Here is a 20,454-nt window from a genome sequence, read left to right on the forward strand (position 1 = left end):
ATGCCTGCCTCAGGGGACGGGTGATTATGCTCAGCTAGGTATTGATGATGTCATCAATTTGCAGTGGAGCATCCTGCAGGTACAAATAAGATCTCAAACCGCAGAATTCAGAAAAGCAAAAAAAACATTTCAGAGGAGCGGTGCAACCTGACAGAAATCTGCAGAGGCAGATTCTGTGAGGTGGCACGGTTAAATCGAGAAAATACAGCGCCCCAACACGTTCACAAGTAATATGTTAAAAAGAAACACATTGACCTGAGAAGGAGGAACTGTAATGTCACATCAGGGCTCAGGGAGACAAAGTCAGATTATGACTTCAGAGAAAGAGTTTCACTTCATTCTCTAGCTGATAACATTTAATACTTAACTGGGCGTGTTTTGAGTTTTATTAGTCTTCAGATGATTTTGTAAATTTTAGCAGAATACTTTTAATGCAATTTTTTAAAATTTCATCTGTGCTGTTCCCAGCCTACACTGAACACCTTGGAAATGAAAAAAAGTTATTTTATGAATTTAAGTTTTACATAAAAAATGAACAAAATGCTTATGAAATTCCCATGTACTTGATTTTTTTAGAGTTCTCTGTTAATATTGGTTAAACGCAACTCTCATTCATTTACATGTTTTAAGTTTTGAAACTTACATTTCCTTCATAAAAGGGAAAAATATCTCAGAAAAAACATTATAGATTTAAGTTTTTAAATATTGTTTAACATGTTTTCATGAGAGATTTATGGTTGCAATCTCACAAATAATCAACTATACTGTCAACAACATGAACTAAATTGTCCCAGTAAAGTGGGCACTGTGGTTTAAAACTGACATTGCATGGCACTGTAAGGCCACTACTATACCTGGGTACAGACGGCAGACGAGTCAGTAAGGTCTGTTGGCATCCTTTGGCCGCTTTAGCTGCACCTTCAGCCTCTTCATGCCAATCTGAAAGCCGTTCATTGCCTGGATGGCGGCTTGAGCGCTGGACGGGTTATCAAAACTCACGAAGCCTGAGACGAGAACACACAACGAGAGAGAGAAAGAGATGGAGGCAGAGAAAAATGGAAAAAAGGAATAAAAGGAACAACAGAGGGAGGGAGAAGAATGGGTAGAGATGAGAGAGAAATGGGAAGAAGAGAGAGAGACAGGGAGAACAGACGGGAAAGATGAAAGAGGGGAGAAGAAGACCCTTTTTAACTCTCAACAATGACACAACAATAGGTCTTTGTTTTCTCTTTTCAGCAGATTAATTGAAAATCTTTGAATTAAAGAGATTACATAAACCACCACAAAGGCTAATAACACAGATATTAAAAATCAAATGGGGAAGGACTATTAGAAAGCACGAGTTTTACTTGAAGAGAGAACAAAAAAACATGAAAAGGTGTGGGAAGATTAGAGAGAGGAAGGAGTTTCATCCTGTGTGTGTATTTCTGACAGCAGAGCAGCATGTGTAAATGTTACCTGAGCCATCTTAGAGTGACAGGGCTCCATGTGTGTGTGTCTGTGTGTGTGAGAGACTGAGCTTGTATCTGAGAAAGGACTAAAGGTCGTGGGGGTCGAAATTAGATGCTAGCAGCAAGGTGTGTAGGACAGAGGCGCCCGCTGCTCTGAGTTATCACCAGGGTGTCGAGGCGGAATGAGCCCAAAGCTTTCCACACTGGGACTCCTTGCCTGCTCTTATCAGACACCTCCGTGATTGACGGCCCGAATTTTCCGCCTGCCAGCTGATTTGATCACACCGCTATGGGTCCAATTTAATTTGGGGGGAGAGGGCAGGCTTTTGTCAGTGCGGGTGAGATAAGGCTGCTGCTTTTACAAACCCTTTAAACAAACTGAGCAGGAAAGGGCCTGTCAGTTGGCAGTGATCCCCCCCCCCCCAACACACACACACACACACACACACACACACACACACACACACACACACACACACCATACCTCACAATCACAACCCCTGTTGCAAAATGCTGATATGATTCTAGGGTCAGAGTACAGAAGCAGAGGACAAACTCTATGTACATTAAAATAATTTAAAAGCAGAAATAGACATTTGCACAAGTTTCCAGTTTCAGCTGTTTTGTCGAGACAAAGTAACCGGCTGATGTTTCATTTCTTTGATGCAGCGCTGAATGTGTGGTTTTGAGTGTGCGGTGCGGTGCGACTGAATACCCCGAACACTACTAGTGTTTGATGTATGGCTCTCACTGCAGCCGTCCTTTTCAGCAAAACGCCTCTTCTGACTATAACGTTATGCATTTTTAATAAAAATGCACACAAAGTTCCAAACATTATCAAGTGACAGTGGGGAAATACAACTGGAGGACTTCGTTTTACAGCTGAGAATGCAGTAGTAAACTTTCACATTGCCCTTAAAAGAGTTTCTTTGTGGGGAAAGTGCTACAATGTTGTTTGGTATTTAGTCGCGGCTGTAGTTTAGAGAGGTATAAAAGGTTTGTTTCTCTTTCAAATACAACTTGGATATAAAATACAAGACGCCATACTACATGAACTGCCTATTTATTCATGTTGTCTACTATCTCCTAAATTAAACTTAACCAAAGTCTGGACTGATGTCACCCATCTGTTACTGGCTGTCGATGGCGGTCGCCATGCTGGAAGTGCGAATGGGTGTGTATGTGACATCCGGTGCTTCTGCAGCCAACCCTTAAGTCTAAACTTGACGAACTGCAGGATTTTGCACTTCAGCATCAGATTCATTTTTTAACACTGGAGTCTGCTGCTTGCCTTAAACAGGATCATTTTAATTAAAAAAATTGAGGTTATGTCTGCTTGTTTTAGTCCCTTCTTTGTTTGTTAAGCTTTTCATTCAGCTGTATTTGCCAGGACTCCAATGTAAAACTCTTGTGATATGATGTATTTTTTCCTGTTCAGTCGAAGGTTAAATTAAATAAAGTAGGTAACCTCCTGGTGGTCAACTTAAAGGGATACTTCACCCATTTGCATTAAGCTTTGTATCATTAGAAACCTGGTAGTATTTTTGAATGGTCGTGCATCTCTCTCTCATTTTCCCCTGAGATGGGAAATCTATTTCTGAGTCTAAAAAGGAGCTTCTGATGACGCAAAATGACGTTTTTTGTGTCACTGGAAGCTGTTGCGGTTAGCGGGGTGAAACTACAACGCTAGTTCCTCATATTTTCCACCACTGAAGCTACAGACCAATCACAGATCAGTGGGTGGGAACTCACTCCCAGTATCGAAATTTAACGTGGTGAGGACGAGGAGCCTGGGCCGGCTTGAGCTGGGGCGGACTGGTAGTGTCGGTGCTCTCACTGTTTGCCTATGGACACAGACATAGAGTCTGTTTTCTGCCAGGAATTTCCAAGATCAATTCTGGAAGAAATCTCTGAATCAGTTGAGGAAATGGCCTTAAGTAAATACATCTTTAAATGTTTTTATTACTATATTTCTACTGCTATATTGTATATTTTGGAGAAACTGTAATGACTGAATTTCCCTCTGGGATTAATAAAGTATTTTTAAATTCTGATTCTTAATTCCTAGACTTGAAAGGGAAATAAGAAAAAAGTTATAATGAAACGACTTCAGAAAAAGGCATACTCTTTTTATTTTTTTTCAGAAGCCCTTTAGGTAAATTGCATCTCCTGGTGTATGTTTTTCCTATCATATCTTAAAAGCAGTGGGTTTCCTTTTAAAGGTGTGCGTGTGTGAGTCTCTGAGTGTGTCATTCCGCTCTCAGAAGACCTTCGGAAATTCATTTTCAAGCTAAATCCAGCTAATTCCACTTAACAAGGTAAGCTTTGATCACTTATAAAAAGTCAATATTGAGCGACTAAATACAGAGGATTAAGACTAATGTTGTATCCATAGAGTCCCAGGTTAAATGAAACACAGCCATATAGCTTCTTATCTGTAACAGTTGTGGTGCACTATCACATGTTATTTCGACACCTGTGTCACTTACGTTCTGTTCTCTTACTTTTTCAATTTCCTTTAAGGTGAAATACTTACACATGCTTTCAAACAATTCAATCTCATTTGCAGAAATGTTTAATATGCCATTTCCCACATTCATACCCATTTCACCACAGTGCAAATAATCCTATTAAACTAAACAGGCACCCATCTGAGCCAACAGTGATGTATCCCTCAAGATATATACTCGTAATCTCTCTCCAGAATACATCTTTTATAAGAACATGCTCTGAGTGCTCCTCCAGTGACCTTTTTCATCTCATTCAAGTTTCCCAGAGTCTCTGTAAACACTCCATCCTAAAGAGTGATGTCTGATTATCTCTTCAAAATGTAGTTCACCTGTGCTGCAGAGATATCAGACCATGTAAGCACAGATTTTCCAGTTAAAACTCAGAAGGTTCTACCTTGGCAAGCAAATCTCTGAGTATTTCACTTTTAAAATATTTACCTCATAGCTGACACACTTACTGTAACCTATTAATTAACTGTAATATGAAACATTTGAAAACACAATGAAGAGTAGTACAAAGAGACATAAAAAGAACAAGGTTAAATATCTTAATACGAATCTAATTTTTTGCCATTCAAAGTATAGTAGGAAAATTAAAATCTTGGTTAATTTGATCTTAACAAAAACTTCTGCTGCTTCTGCTGAGTCTTTGTTATCTTCAGCACTTTAGACATGTCACTTGCTTTCATCTTGACTTAAATATTGAAGAATAAATACATTTCTTTGCACTAGAAGGCCAACACAAGTATTCTTTCAGGTGCACGTGATTCTTCATTGTGACGGCCCTGTGGCCTGTTAGGTTGTGCCTCCTCTTGTCTTGTGTTGCAGGTTGGTGTAATCAGTAAGTTTGGCTGTCATCAGTCTGACTGGGAGCACCTGGGCCCAGTGCTCACAGTCAGGATATAAGCTGCCACTTCACTCTACTCGGGGAGACATGGAGAAGGAGATTGAGGAGAGAGGCGTTTCCATAATGCTCCGTCTAATTTTGATTAGTGTGCTGTCAATAAATGTGTATTGTTGAGTGTACTCCTTGTCTCCTCCAGTTTTTTGTCATGGGTTTGTGAGCCGGCCGTGACATCATACATTTAACTGTATGAATCTTGTGCAAATATTCCTACAAGTCCATGATCCTACTGTTCCCATTAAGCACAACATCAAGGCTTAACTCACACGTTTTAAGATGAAGCGGTCCAAGTTCTTGGGAGCCTAATAACTTATCCCCCTTAATGCGCAGTATCTTGTTCCTAATTTGTTAACGTCTTACGAAAAGAGCCTTGGGGCTTCTGCTATAAAAAGGATGGAGAAATGAGTTAAAAAAAAAACAAGAAAAAGAATCATGGGTTAAGTATTTCAGCTGATATCTTAATTACAAGCCTGGAAAAGTAAGCCAGTGTGACTGATGGGGTCACCGCCACTTTGTCCTTCCCCTTTGTTGACTGACGGATAGTGATAGCAAGAGGCATATGTTTAGAGGAGAGCACACAAACGGGAGGGAGTCCGTCCTGAGATGGACAGAGTGAGATAGACGATGGCAGAGAGGAAGAGAAAGCCTCATAGACATGCCATGGTGAAGGGAAGGTGAAAGAAAGCCAATGCTGGGAGTCTCTTTCTCTCTGCCTGCCTGTCTCCTGGGTGCTGCTGTCCAACTGAATCAACAGCAAGGCCCACACCAGTCTATTATTATCTCTTTAAGCCCATGGATCCCACCTGCACTGCCTCCACCCTGATGAACTGGTTTGCTGTGTGTGAGGTGAGAGAAGAGAAGGGGAATGGGAGTTTGAACGCTGCTTGGGTGCCCAGCTGGAGGACTGGGGGGTTCTGGGGAAATGCTTAGCTTGCGTAAAGGGAGCTGAGAAAGATACAGAGCTAATAGGAAAAGTGTGATAAAAAGATGTGCGTGGCTTAGCCTGTATGATTTGAATGGTAACCCACAAAACCTTCTGGTTGTAAAAACACAATGATTAGCATCTAAAAGTATAAACGTTGTTCTTTGATTTTCTGTTAACTTTTCTGATATTTGGTTTGAACTAGGCGAGTTTATGCAAAGATATTTCTACATAATATACACAAACAACTCTTCAATCCAATCACAATAAAAAGTCATTTCGCAGCTATGTAGCTTTTTGCAGCCCTTTTCTTGCACTCGGGCCAAATATTATTTATCAAAAGTGTCTGTTGGCTGCAGGAGTTTAGTGTCAGCAGGCCGGTGAAGGGAGTTTGGCTTTGTGATAATATGGCATAAGCCAATCTAAGGAGTCGTAGTTAAGCATTGCATCAATAGCTTTGAGAACAAATATGGGTATCGCAACTAACGTTACATGTTGATGCTAACTGCAAATTGACTATAATATAGAAAGCAAATCAAAATGAATATTTCAGGTAACAGACATCCAAGTCAGACAGGTAAAAACATTCTCTTAAAGGCTGAGTACAATGATAGTCACATGAGCACATGTGCAATTTTTTCCCCATTTATTTCAGTGGATTTCTTTTTTTTTTATCTTTAGTGTTTATTTTTTGACTCACCAAAACATTTGCTTTGATTGGTGGCTCGGTCCACAAAGACTTTGGCAGAGATGACGTTGCCAAAAGGCAGGAACATTTGCATGAGCTCCGCGTCTCCAAACTCCTGGGGCAGGTGATAAATAAACAGGTTGCAACCTTCTGGCCCTGGTGATGAGAGGAAGACAACAGGATGATTGCACAGGAGCATAAGCAGGGGATGCCCAGTGTGAGAGAGAGAGAGACCAGCCACAATAACACAGGTGGAAAAATGACTCAATATAACAATAAAAGACAATAATCCCAGGGACCCAGGCACCATGTAAACACCAAGCTCTTACTCAGCCCACTGTGGCACAACTATTTGTGTTGAATCTAGTTATGGTGAGTTGACTAACACATTTTTTTTCAATAAGGTCACAAGTTCTTTCCATTTGAATCCTCCAAAGAACCCAATTTTTCACAATAAACACAAAGATAGGTGTCACTTTCGTGTTTATATCACGCACTTAGATTTTACAGTTGTCTCAGAAAAATATACTGGCAATAGCAGTGCACATGTAAAGAGCCACAAAGAAGCAGAGATAGAGGTAAAAGAGAGAAACAGCCAGAGATAAAAACAGAGACAGCAGGAGGAAGAAGAATAAGCACAGAGGTTGATTGAAAGATAAAGATTAAGATGGTTAGGAGAGAGAAACTCTGAGATACAGAGAATAGGAGGAGGAGAAGGCAAAGCCAAGTTTTGTCCCAATTACTGTGTGACAGTAGGACTGTCTTCCACTCTCTCTCCCTCACTCTGCACTCATCCACCCAGCTGCCACATATTGTACAGGCCAATCAGGATAAAGGAAGGAATGAACTGGAGAGAGACAGAGAGAGTGAAGCATGGACAGAGAGAGAGAGAGAAAGATAGAGGAAGAGTGAGACAAGATGGACTCTGGTACAGTATGCTTGCAGCCGACTGCGTGGCTAGCATTCTCTCCTGTCTCATTGCTCAGGGTGATAGCATGACGAGATGAGACCTGGGCTTGTGAGAAGGCTGATAAGAGAGCTGCAGTGGTGGCTGGCTGTAGTGCTGCTATGCCTGGGAGAGATAGAGGACACACATACACACACAAACACACACACAGGTTGACAGAAAGGAGATGTTTCTTCTTCTAACGGTTAAAGGCTGAATCTCTTTTCTGTCTGTTTAAGTTTAGGTCTCAGAGAATTAATGCCTTGAACAGAACGGGTTTGTTTAAATGAAAGACAGGTCGTTGTGTAAGAATGGTTGAGGCAACATGCTCCTCCAAAACCATGACACTTGATTTTTTTTTGTGGTTGCATTAGATAAAAGTGCAAGCACACTTGTAGATGTAAGACTATAAGATATTTAGGTTTTTATCCAGCCACTGCAGGATAGCAGCAGTTGTAGAACAGGACCTTCCCTCCATTCAGGTGAACAGACAAACTATTCAAAGAAAATGAGCAATAAAGACTTTTAACTGTCAATGTCAATTAGTTGAAAACATGCTACCAAACGTATGTTTTATATGTCCATTCTTAAATTGCATGTATCATATTCTATCCACGTTCATAAAGTGCTAAAATAAAAAGAGCCAAATTGCAAAAAGTTAAAGTGCATGATGACAAGTTGTTCTGTCTGATTTGTTCTAATGACACATCCATGGCTGCTGATATAAAGGACTTTAGGGTAAAAAAAAAAAGAATTTCCAGATGTGCAAAATGTAATATTTTGTACATTTTGAAACAGAAACTTCAATGATTTAACACACCAAAGTCTGTTTACAAATCTTCAGTAGAGTTACAAGATTGGAACATTTGTGTATTCAAATCTGATGCGTTGCTTTTAGTTAGGTCACTTTCAGCATTGAATAAAACCTTCAAAGATTTCTTGGGGTGTGGTGTTAAAATGAAGTGAGCTACCAAACCTTTGGAACTCATTTATTTATCTCTGCTTGAGGCCAATGTCTTCAGGCTACATTTGTCGCTATTAGCGTAACACACTGGAAATGCCAACCGTGTGGAAAGAGTTGCACCGTGGGTATTGAAGGAAAAGGTTTCAATAAGACAGAAGAATTTGATATGGCTATTTTTGTCTTAGACTTTTCATTTTAACCTTGGAAGACACTGGATAGTAAGTTGCCCGTGATGCATTTAAATAAATGCTCCCTACTGGGTCATGTTAATGTTAACAGGGAGAGATTTGGTCAAGTTGACATCGAACTTGAGCTAACACACAAGAAAATCTCATGTCTGTGACATATTCTACAGACTAAAGTAGGACTTTATCTGGTTTAAAATGTGTTTTTGTTTTTGTTTTTGTTTTTGTTTTTTCATCAACAACAACCACACATACACAGACAGACTTTGAGAATGTGTTGTGGAGATTGTTAGCTCTCAGAGGGAGGTTGAAGCTGAGGCTCGACTGTGGCTGTGAATTCCGGTTTAGGTGTCTCTTGTTAAATGGCAGGGCTGCAGACTGTGGCAGTGGACTGAGACAGGCTGGGAAAGCAGCCAAAACCCAGAGGAGCCCACAACTCAGACAGGCCACTGGCATAACCAAGAATAGCTCGGTGTGTTTGTGTGAGGGTGTGTGTGTGTGTGTGTGTGTGTGTGTCTGAATTTTAGCATTTGTGTGGCTGGGTCTGTGTGTGTGTGTGTGTGTGTGTGTGTGTGTGTGTGTGTGTGTGTGTGTGTGTGTGTGTGTGTGTGTGTGTGTGTGTGTGTGTGTGTGTGTGTGTGTGTGTGTGTGTGTGTGTGTGTGTGTGTGTGTTACCATGACTTATAATTCTTGCCAAAGATTAAAATGTTCCAAGGTAGCAGAGTCAGATGGATGTCCTTAATAACTGTGTTCTTTTCCTGCGATGAAAAATTATGCCTGCATGTCGTGGAAATATTGTTGGTGTCTATCTGTACCATTTTATTTTCGATTCATTGCTTTGCTGTGACCCCGTCATGCACTCGAACTACAGCAAAAAAAAACTAAAAAAACATCAAAAACACAATCTCTTCCTTTAGGCAATGCTGAAAACAGTAAGTTTCAGAGTTCCTATTATGAATATTCATGCCACTCTGCGCTGTCTCATACAATCATATAGATGAATATTAGAGAGTGACGAATGGCGTCAAGAAGAGTGATTTACCATCACAGTATATATCCTATACTTTATTACATCTGATGCTGTGGCATAAGAACCAACGCTACACCAGGAATGGTAATAAATGATTATGCATGCAGCTAATTAATCTGATGAATATTTATAACCACTTAAACACATTGTAATGGACTGATTAAGCAGTCCAACGCTGCGAGTTTGAATTAGTGCAGTTTTTGAATAATGACAGAGTAACTTTCCATCTCACTGCTAATGTTCTTCTCTTTAAATGGGGAGCCTTTTTCTCACTTTTTCCCCAGCCAGCTTTTTCCCTCCCTCGCTAATTCAAAGCAGCACAGCTACATTAGAATGGAACATGGCAATTATCACCTTTTATCTTGGGTGGGCGCGTTTGCTCGCTCTTACCTTCCCTCTGTTGCTGGGGAATGATGGTTGGTTGCTGGGGGAACGCTTGGCTGATTGGCGCATAGGCGGCAGGGTAGGCTGCTGTTGCAAAGGGAGAACCAGAGTGGAATTTTTCACATCTCCATTTTCATATTTGACACAACAAAACTCAAATCATTATTCCATTTTTTTCCTTTGCGTCCTTTTAGACATTGCATAAATAAATTGCATTACGACTGGGAGCTCGGCTTGCTCGGCTGTGGTTCACCACACAAAGAATACGGAAAAAAGGGGAGTGGAGTGCAGTTCAACTAGGCAGGCACACAAAGAAAGAGAGGGAGACTTGCACAGTGTTAATGAGAGCTGGTATCAGGCAGAAAGCAGTAGTTATGATAGGTCTATGTCACCTCTTATGTAGCAGGCTATGCCAGGGTCAGATCCCCGGCTCTCGGTGTACTTTTGGAATTAAGATTTTTTTTTCATGTGTGGGTGTATAATAAAGTCCACAGAAAATCCTTTCACAATCCTAATGTAAAGCAGTCTAATCCGGGAGGAAATTGGCTGGTCGTGCGGCTATCTCTATACCTGTCATAGTGTCTACTGATGTGACAAACAGAGCAGGAGAGAGGGGAGAGGGGAAAGGGACAGATGGAGGGAGTGAGAAAGCAGAGGAGGTAGGAGAGACAGATCACCTGCGTAGTGTTGGACGCCAGCATAAGCCTGTTGGAGAGGGTCCGTCACTGTTGGACTCTGTGCTGCAGAGAGACAAAAAGAGAGACAGAGATGAATGGAAGAAAAAGAGACAGAGGGGACAAAGAACAGACAAGGAGAGAGAGAGAGATATAGAAAGAATGTTAAAGAGCATGACAGAAATTGAGACCCATTGGGGGGGGGAGATCACACAGGGAGTGGGAGAAATTTGGGTTGTCAAATCTCTGTTCCTCATAGAGCCTGTTCGCCCCAGATGTTTGCATCAAATATTAACAACATGCCAAACAAACCACTTTGTAGTTCATTACAATTGCAGCTGCCTCTGCATAATGCAGAAACAGGGAGTGTGTGTCTGTCAATTCTTCAGGAATCAGTCCGGGGGAACATTAAGAAGCCGAGGACGTGGCTGAGACACATCAAATTAACCATAATGGACTGATGGATGAACTGATGGATTCATCATGATACTGGGGCTGGCTGCTCAGAAATCTGCCAAAGACACTGTTGATTAACCCTAGAGTCTGAAACGCTTCAGTTCAGATCAGAAAGAGATGCGATGAGAGTGTCAAGTAATAAGAAGACTCTTGTCAACTTTTAAACTGTACCATGTGATATAATTTGATTAGTCTCTTCTGACATGTTGAACTCAAATTTCAGTGATGTTCTTTTTCAGATCAAGAGAATCACTCGAATAATCAAATATTTATGAATTCCTATCCTTACAGCAAATCAGAAGTCTCAGAGTCAGAGGTCCAAAAAAAGTAGATGTTACACACATATCTCATGTTTCTTTTATGTAAACCTTTATAAGCTCACCTGGGTATGGATGAATACCGTTAGTGTAGATTTGCTCGGAGGTGGGCTGCCCATTGCTTTGAGGCGGGAGGGCACTGAATCCGTTGACCCCGATAGGGGCGCCTAGGCTGGGCACGGCTGTGGCAGAGATGCCCGGGGGTGTGCTGGTGCCTGCATATGGATACAGAGTCATTATGGAAACTGCAGGGTGCACGCTTCACATGCTACACACCGTAAAAATAGAGGTAAGGGCAGAAAAAAAGGAAGAAAGAAACAGCTAGAATCAATTTCCCTTTCAAGAAACAGAATCATAAAATAAAATCTTAATTATGTTATTTTTCTTATCAAATCTTTGAACCACTTCTGTATTTAATGGTTTATTTCTAGAGTGATGTCAATTCATTTTCCACTGGTTTCCAATGTTTCAGAGTATACTTCCTCATTGTGGGTCCCACGTTTTAAGACGGTTAGACTGAAACACTCTTTTGTTCACCATTCATTTCTAAAATTGAATGCGGGGCTGAATCCCAGATCAAAGCACGTTTAAGGCCTCTGAAAGTTTGTTTGGTGTTTGAATGTTGTGTCAAATGTTTGTATCTTTGTATCTTGTGTTCATTTTTATGTCGCAAATGGAGCCGCTGTGATGCGAGACAAATTTCAGACCACGTCTGACAATGTAGTTCTATCAATCAATCAATCAATCAATCAATCAATCAATCAGTTGTCTTGACGCTGGAAAGCTGTATCTGAATAGTTGCTTTGCTTTATTCCACTTATCATTCCATAAAATATCATCCTCGTGTATGTTGAGGTCCTATTTTCCTTCTTGTTCTGAAATTCAAAGTCTGGCACCTTGTCAGTGCCCTTTTGTGCCGGTGGCTTTTTCTAATTTTTCTAATCCAAGGTGAAGGACATTAAAGTCATGTAGGATTATGTTTGATAAGCATTACCTGGTATATGTAGGACTTGTGGATTACAAATGCCAGGTGCAGCGTCAAGCCACTCTATTTAATACATTTGCAATGACCCTGCCTTCAGGCCGCCTGCCTACTTAGTGTCGAGCCATCAAAGCTCCTCATGACAAGGGCCAAAAAGATAGTTCAGACCGGGGTCCCGGATTATCTCGTGCAAATCTTTGCTCTTATATTGTATAAGCCAAGGACTCTGCATCCAAAGTCATCGGATTGGCTGTTGTCCCAGAAAACACACACTGTCACAGAGACAGCATAGGGAGAGCACAACAGACAGAGAGAGAGAGAGAGACAGAGATAATGAGAGCTGGGGGGAGAGAGAGGGGCTGTAATGTGTCTGCCAATGAGTTTCAAGGAATGCTGTACATCTTTTACCGCCATGTCTCATTCAATATAAGACTCTGCTTATACCAGTTCAACATTCACAAAGTCTGCTTAATGAAATTGGACCCTGCTTCTTCATAAATGTTGCAACCAAAACAGGAAGTCCATTACTTCTGCTTCTATAATTCTTGATAATGATGGAAATGTTCCAGGGCAGCAGTGAGGAATGGTCCAAGCAGCCCTTCATGTGTGTGTTTGTATGTGCCTCTGTTCTTGCTCCAGTTAGTGTGTGTGTGTGTGTGTGTGTGTGTGTGTGTGTGTGTGTGTGTGTGTGTGTGTGTGTGTGTGTGTGTGTGTGTGTGTGTGTGTGTGTACCTGAGGATGGTGTCATGGGAGTAGCCACCAGGCCGTTGACATTGAAAGCTGCCATTTGCTGCATTTGTGCGGCAGCAATGGCCGCCATGGGGTTCAGGTAGGACCCTTGTGTTGCTGCCATCAGGGCTGCTTGCTGTTGCATCATCTGCTGTTGGATTAAAGAGCAGTGGGGAGAGAGGCGAGTGGCGGGAGAGGGATGGAGGGAAGGACAGAAAAAGGAAAAAGGAGGGTGAAATAGCCGCAGGACCAGAGCGTGTTTACTCTCACATCTCTGTTTGCTTGGCCAAAGCCTTGTTCTTCAACAGAGTGGTCTGTGTTGCCCTGCAGCGTTGCTTCCCAGTGACTGTAACCCAGCTCTGGCCTTGTGCTCATTACATTGACACGATATGAAGGCTGTACAGTCGGTTGCAGACTATGCAATATATATATATATATATGTGTATACATATGTGTGTGTGTGTGTGTGTGTGTGTGTGTGTGTGTGTGTGTGTGTGTGTGTGTGTAGTGTGTGCATATGTTTGGAGCAAAATGGGAGATGTGATTATAGCGTTAGGGGAGAGAGTGTGCTTCAGTGGGCGATTCTCACCTGTCAGGAAGACTTGTTAGTTACTGTGTGAGTGCAGAAACTCACAGACTCCTAACACAGCTGTGACTTTCATGTGTGAATATGGAAAATGGGGGTTGGGAGATCTTGCAGCAGGGGGGCAAGGGGACGAGGGGGGTGTAGGTTTCTTGTAATTACATGCACCAATATTTAAGAGTAAAGGCATATGTGTAAGTAGATGAAATGTTAAAGAGGCAAGGTTGATAGTTTAAAATTAAAGACCAAGTCAAGAAATAAGGGTGTCAAAAAAAACGAAACAGGAAATGGATGCTAACAACTGTAAGTAAAAGTGTTAAGTGCTGTGCATACATGATAAGCAGCTTCTCTGCACAAATGAAGGGATAAAATGGCACATCATAAAAAGCAGTGCAGCATTTTCCATGAAACCTGTGTATATCTGGACACAAACCGGCGTTTAATGGTGTGAAACACTTGAGGACTTGTTTGCTGGGAGTGTCACCTGCCTAGTGGGAGAGATTGTGAGTTAAACCCTCAAATCATAACAATTTTTGTTTTCTTTTTTTTAAAGCTCACCGTCTCCTCCCCCGCCGGGCTGAGACTTACAGCATGTGAGTAGGCGCCATAGGCCCCAAACTGGATGGTCATGGGACTGAAGATGCCGAGCTGGCCCGCCATCTGGTGCATCCTGCGCAGAGTCCGCTCCTTATCCGTGTCTGCAAACTTGACCACCAGACTGGACGAGGCACCCTGGAATGACACATATATATGGCAAGGTTAGTGGGATGTGCTGCTGGACTTCAAAAAGTTTTTACTGAAAGGTCCACTATTCAATTGGCATTTTTCAAATGTGTCTTGATAAACATGGTGGTTTAATGAAGACTTAGCAGCATATAATTACTTTTTTAAATTTCTGCCTGGGGATTGAAAATCCAAATAAACTAAAGACAACAAAAAATACCCTACCCCCTCCCTGCGCCCCCTAATTAAAAAAAATAAAAACATTTTGGCAGTGAGAATTCCAAGAAGTTTCAGAACTTATAATACTAGCTCTTGCGACTTTGACGGTAACTGTAAGTCAAAGTGCAGATTGCACTTGTTGCTTCAGCTGGACATCCGGTTCATGAGCTGGTGTTTAATGACCAATACTGAATAAGAACTTATTTCATTGTAAAGGTGAACTAACACTTGTGCTGAAAACACACTGTTTATAAAACTCGTATAAATACTGACATCATCAATTCTATAACTGATCTTGTACCTGAAAAAATGAATGGATCTAATCAGTGTGTCTGACTGCAAGTAAGCACATGTATGCTCTCATTTCACATTAATCATCTCACTTTAACCCAAATATTAACCATTTAGAAAAAAAGATCCCCAAACTTGTTGCATTTGCATCTTTCATTGTGTCGTTGGATCAGCTTCCAATCAACTCCATGTCAACAATATTTTTACCTGTGTGATTCTCTATATGATGATCAAGGAAAACATTGTTAGCAAAGGGATTCATTTCTGTCATCTGATGCATCCAGTTTACACAGCATTCAGCTTTCAAGACCGACTATAAAAAGTCCAGTAAGTCATTGAAAGTAAATGTGCACCTCCCATGACTGCGGTCATTTAGCTGTCAGCGATAAATGGAAGAGAATAGTGAGTGATATTTGCTTTGGTGAACTTTTAAACTCAACTGTATACACTGGAAGTGAACTGTGATCCTAACCAGATCCCACTGGAGTCCAAGTCCCCCACTGTTGAAGCTCCGCTGAATACAGTCCTGGGTAATTAGGTCTGACAAAAGCCTTCGGCATGTGGAGGGTGAAGTATTGACTAATGGCTCTGCCTTATGGCAGATATAGTTCTGTATTGATGTCTGTGCTCCTGAGTTTGCATCCAATTAAATCATTTGAGAGACAGAGACCAGAGTCAGTTCCTTTGTGACATCCATGGAGGGAGAGTGTGTGTGAGTGAGTGAAAGACAGACAGAGAGAGAGAGAGATACGGAAAGAGAGGATGAGGAAGCTGCCAGGCAGAGAAAGCAGCTAGAGATACTGTCAAGAGGACCAGGCTCCTATTTAATTACAAGCAGTGCATGCTGGGAAAGAGCATGGAGCAGCACCAGGACAGAAGGACACAGGCAGCCAGGGGGCAGTCAGGATATGATTAGTAGGATCATAAAAGCAAAAACATGCAGAGAAAAGGACTTCATAATCACAACGTGGATTCATCTTTCACAAAATGTCTCATCCTGACAGGGTCAGAACAAATTCAGACTTTGATTTGGATTTACATTTTTTCTTTTGGTGGGGGGGATCAAGTCTAAAATGTAAGTGAACAGCAGGGGACACAGTGCCATAAAGTGATGAGGATGACCGGTATCAGTGATGCCCCATGCACCTGTTTTCTTTTTGTGCGTGTGAGAAATTGAATTTTACAAAGCTAGACGGAGCTTCTCCACAGGTTCAAGTTTAAGCTTGAGTGCTACCTACATGAGAGGCATTACTAAAGCAGAGCTATCCAAACAGAAAATCAGAGAAACAAACAAACGAATGCCCTGTGAAGCTGAATAATGCAACTGCACAGTGAGAGAGAGTTTTCAGCCACTGAACAAATACACTCTCTGTCTCACAGTTGTGCATCCTTATTTCATGCTATTTCATAGTAAGTCATACAAATAGTGTGTCCTATTTTTGTAGACACTTCATGAAATGTTAAACAGGGACAGCTAAGTGATCACGCCACCGAGAGGGCAGTTTGCCAGTGTAGTCTCCAGCTTTGGGGTTGGCGTAGTAATAGCTGCTTCAACAAATCTTACGTAACATGTTGTCATATATTTATCCTGCCAAAAACCTGACACTTTTTTAAATGTTTTTCTACTTTATTCTTAATGATCAGTCAGCATGTCTAAGCCTATACTTCACTCAGCTTCTGTTTCTGTTTTTTTTTTATCTCATTCTTTTCTTATCCAAATATTCATTTTCTTAATTCAAAAGATAAACAAGTTCTCCTTCAGTGGCTTTGCAAGTAAGCTCTGACTCACCCATGTGAAAAGTGTCTAATAACATTCTATTAACACCTCCAAGAGAATGTGCTGGCTGTAGATAACAGCAAGAAACTGGCCAGGGAATGGAGAAAGCATCAACATGGACCCTGGGGAGAGAGTGTCTCAGATGGGATCCTATCAGAGCCAGCCAGCAACCCACCTCAGGCCAGAGGAGACCCATCTGGTGTTTCTCCCTCGATGCCATTTCAATTAGTTAAATCAATACTCGGGACATGGCGGCGTTAACGGCACAATTTCTCCCTCTCTAATTTCATTTCATCCCACCTCCTGACCTTTCTCGGTTCTTTCTCAACTTTGTGGGCTGGTTGAAGGGATGGGGGCTGTTGGACTTAATGAGGCCGGCACTGAGCAAACATCCTCCTCCAGCGTTGTTGCTCAAGCCTGCCTTCAGCACGGGCGCCTGGCATTTAGATCACATTCATTTTCTCTGCATTGTGTGTCTGTGTATTCTTACATTCATTTAATACCTCATGAAGAATGCATTGGGGACTGTGAAAGCCTGAGGCTGCCTGTACCCACTGCACCATGACTCAAGAGTCTGGCCCGGTCTAGTGTCTCGCAGCAGAGAGCTCTGCTGTAGACGACAGCGCAGGAGGAGCCCAAGTCTGAGAATTCTGCTCTGAAAGGCCTTGGCATTCTCACTAAAGCACTACAACATCCTCTGCAGGTGTTGTCAGCTCTGTCACTCATGTAAAAGCATAGCATTTCTGACTTTCATAGCCTTAACGCAAAAAAATCCCCTTGAAAATAAAAAGATAAAATAAAAAATATATTTTCCTGTCCCTGAGCAGGTGGATTTCGTGTCTTCACATATCAAGTAGATATATAATCCGACTAGATCCCTTATCAGAAAAAAGGCAGATTCCAGACCGCGATCCACTGGCGAATCAAAAGTTTTTCTGTTAGTAAAACAAAGAGCAATATGTGCAGGTAATGAAGGAACAGGTGGCAGCAGACAATAGGCGCTGGATGCAAAGCGGCAGCATCCTCGCTGGAAGCAGAAAATCACAAGCTGACAAACAAACAGAATAATAACCTCTGCCCGCACGACTCCCGTACCTGGAGCGAAAATGAATTCACTGAATTTGATAAGGGCCAACAGGGAGCCTTCACTTTTGACAGGTACAACTAAGGAATTTGTCACGGGTTCAAAAACTAATCTAATTTCTTGAACAACGCACTTGACTTGTGAAAATCTCCTATATTGGATTTTGTATGGGCCACAAAATGTGTAGATGGAAAAATACACAACAGTAATTGAGGGATTAGAACTGAACTACAGCAGTGAAATGGAATTACGCTTTTTATCACTGCATTACTGGGACACAAAGACACTGGTGTTAAGTGTGTGACAACAGGTAAACACACGTCTTTCATCTCCTTCAGAGGATTACAGCAATGTTATATAACGACACACTCATTGAGAGGAAAACTTGTCACTTTGAAAAGCGTATTAATGATCTGTTCTCGCCTATTCTGCAAAAAGCTACTACCAAATGAGAAACAAAACTTTCCTAATCTTTATAGGTTTCTACAGGCTTACAGACTAAAAGTTTTAATCGAGAATCAGTCGGAAATTAATTGAAAACTCCATAACAAGTTTGTTGGTAATTGGATGAGCCCCCTGTGGGCTTCTTATTCAACTCTCTGAACCTTGCTCCATCTCTGCTAGCCTCATGGGAGGACTGTCTCTCATTAGCACTGGATGATGCTGTCTTGGTCTGGCCTGGCTGTCCACCACATACTGCTGCAGATATCGAGCATGCTGCATCAAGCCAAACGACACCGTCGAAGAAAACTGTCATTCATACTGGTATGTTCACTTGGCTTGTAAGGCATTTTGTAAATAACAGTTTTCACAGCAATACATGACGAGTGCAAATACACAAAACTCTGTGTACTCTGTCAGCTACAAGATTCAACACTTTCATGTGGCGTTTGATGAATTGTGTGCAACAATGACAATGCTCCCTGGCTTGGTCTTATCTCTCATTAATCTAGAACCATAGTATGACACATGCACTGTCTTGTTTCTGCCAACATCGGCGAGCTCCACAGACCCTGTCAGCCATGCTGTGACACTGAACATGACAATGTCTGCAATTTACTGGGTGTTGTCTGCCTGCCCCTGGCTCTGCCATTTGAAGTTCTGCCACCTGTGCCTCTGCAGCCTTGCTGTAGTTCAACAGCTGAACCAGTGAGAGAGCCTGTTCTGTCGCCCAATCACCTTTTAAGTTAATTTTGGAAGCACCTGCAATCCGCAATAAACATCAATTAAAGCTATGACCCGATCTATCAGCGCATGCCCTTCGGTGGCATCCCCTTGCCCTTAAGCTTCATTAGAGCCTTTCATTTTGGGCCAGCGTATTTTGGTGCAGGTATTATTTATGGCATGCGTGTGTGTGCCAGGTAACACAGATGCTGCGGAAAGAACATTAAGAGGGAGAGAGACACGGGGAGAGAGTGAGAGACAACTCTTTGTTCAAGGTTCATCCAGACCTCACAGCTGGCAGCAGGCAGTGTGCTGAGCAGCCCACTCTGTGAATCCTGCCTCCTGTTAGTCTGTTGTTGACGACATGTGGCAGTGATATTATCCAAATTAACTGCATCCCCCATCGGTACCCGTGCCTAAGTTGGATACTAATGGCCACCTTGCCTATTAATCTGGAGTGGAAGTTGGATTTGTGGAGAGGAGGATAACAGGTGCAGGGATAGAGGGAGAGAGATATGGATAATATTGATTATTAATGAAGTTGGATGGCTCTTGATCTGCCCCAGGTCTGTTTGGGGCTCCATATGTTGCACTTGGCCAGTTTGTCAGTAGTAGACCTCAGGTGGCTCTGTAGCCAGACGGATAAAAGCTATGTCTGAGCTTTAACCAGAGACTGTACAATAAGATGGATGACATGACAGCTCCAAAAAGTGAAGCTAAAACATTGAGAGCTCCCCCTACTGACTGGCTGCAGTATACATCATAAAATCTGCCACCTCCATACTTACAAATAAGACATGGGTCAAACTATGAAATCGAAATACAAGTGATTCTAAAAAAAAAATACAATACATTGAAAAAAATGAATACAAAAATGAATATAAGACTAACAGTAAATGTCTGCTTCAAACACAACCAAGACTCTGTTTTGCTGTAGACTGTACTGACCTTTTTATTGGTAAGTTAAATGTGTGTTTTGGTAAGCAGACTTCAGTACTGTGGTTCCACCAGCTGATCCCTACTGTGTAGACTTGAGTTGAAAACCGACGACATCCAGCTCCACATCGCCACCAAAGCCATCGCTCCTGCCACTCACTCAATCCTCACTGATTGCATCACAAAAATATAATCCTGGCTCCAAACCAGCTTCCTCAAACTCAACTGTGACAAATCAAAAGTCATTATCATCGGCACCAATTCCCTCATCAAATCCACCAACAACTTCTCCCTCACCATGGATGGCTCCACAGTGCTCCCTTCCCCCCACATCTGTAACCTTGGTGTCATCTTCGACCAAACCCTCTCCTACGACAAACACATCACCAAAACAGCCTTTTTCCACCTCAGAAACATCGCCCGCCTCCGCCCATCCCTCTCATTTTCAGCTGCCGAGACCCTCACCCACGCATTCATCACCTCCAGATTAGACTACTGCAACAGTCTCCTCTACGGATCACCATCACATTCACTC

The 20,454-nt window shown here is 42.0% G+C and overlaps 1 protein-coding gene across 1 annotated transcript in view; it reads right to left on the reverse strand.

Annotated features, from left to right (window-relative positions):
- Positions 1 to 20,454, reverse strand: part of celf6 (CUGBP Elav-like family member 6) — a 135,768-nt gene that overhangs the window by 9,077 nt on the left and 106,237 nt on the right. The window contains exons 6-12 of the mRNA XM_061039277.1: positions 14,284 to 14,457; positions 13,146 to 13,293; positions 11,497 to 11,646; positions 10,662 to 10,724; positions 9,991 to 10,071; positions 6,488 to 6,631; positions 855 to 1,004 (exon numbers count right to left, since the gene is read on the reverse strand). Coding sequence (XP_060895260.1) covers positions 877 to 1,004; positions 6,488 to 6,631; positions 9,991 to 10,071; positions 10,662 to 10,724; positions 11,497 to 11,646; positions 13,146 to 13,293; positions 14,284 to 14,457 — 888 coding nt within the window. The 3' untranslated portion in view covers positions 855 to 876. The remainder of the gene's footprint in view (positions 1 to 854; positions 1,005 to 6,487; positions 6,632 to 9,990; positions 10,072 to 10,661; positions 10,725 to 11,496; positions 11,647 to 13,145; positions 13,294 to 14,283; positions 14,458 to 20,454) is intronic.

This window comes from Labrus mixtus, chromosome 1 (genome assembly GCF_963584025.1).
Source record: "Labrus mixtus chromosome 1, fLabMix1.1, whole genome shotgun sequence".
NCBI lineage: Eukaryota > Metazoa > Chordata > Actinopteri > Labriformes > Labridae > Labrus > Labrus mixtus.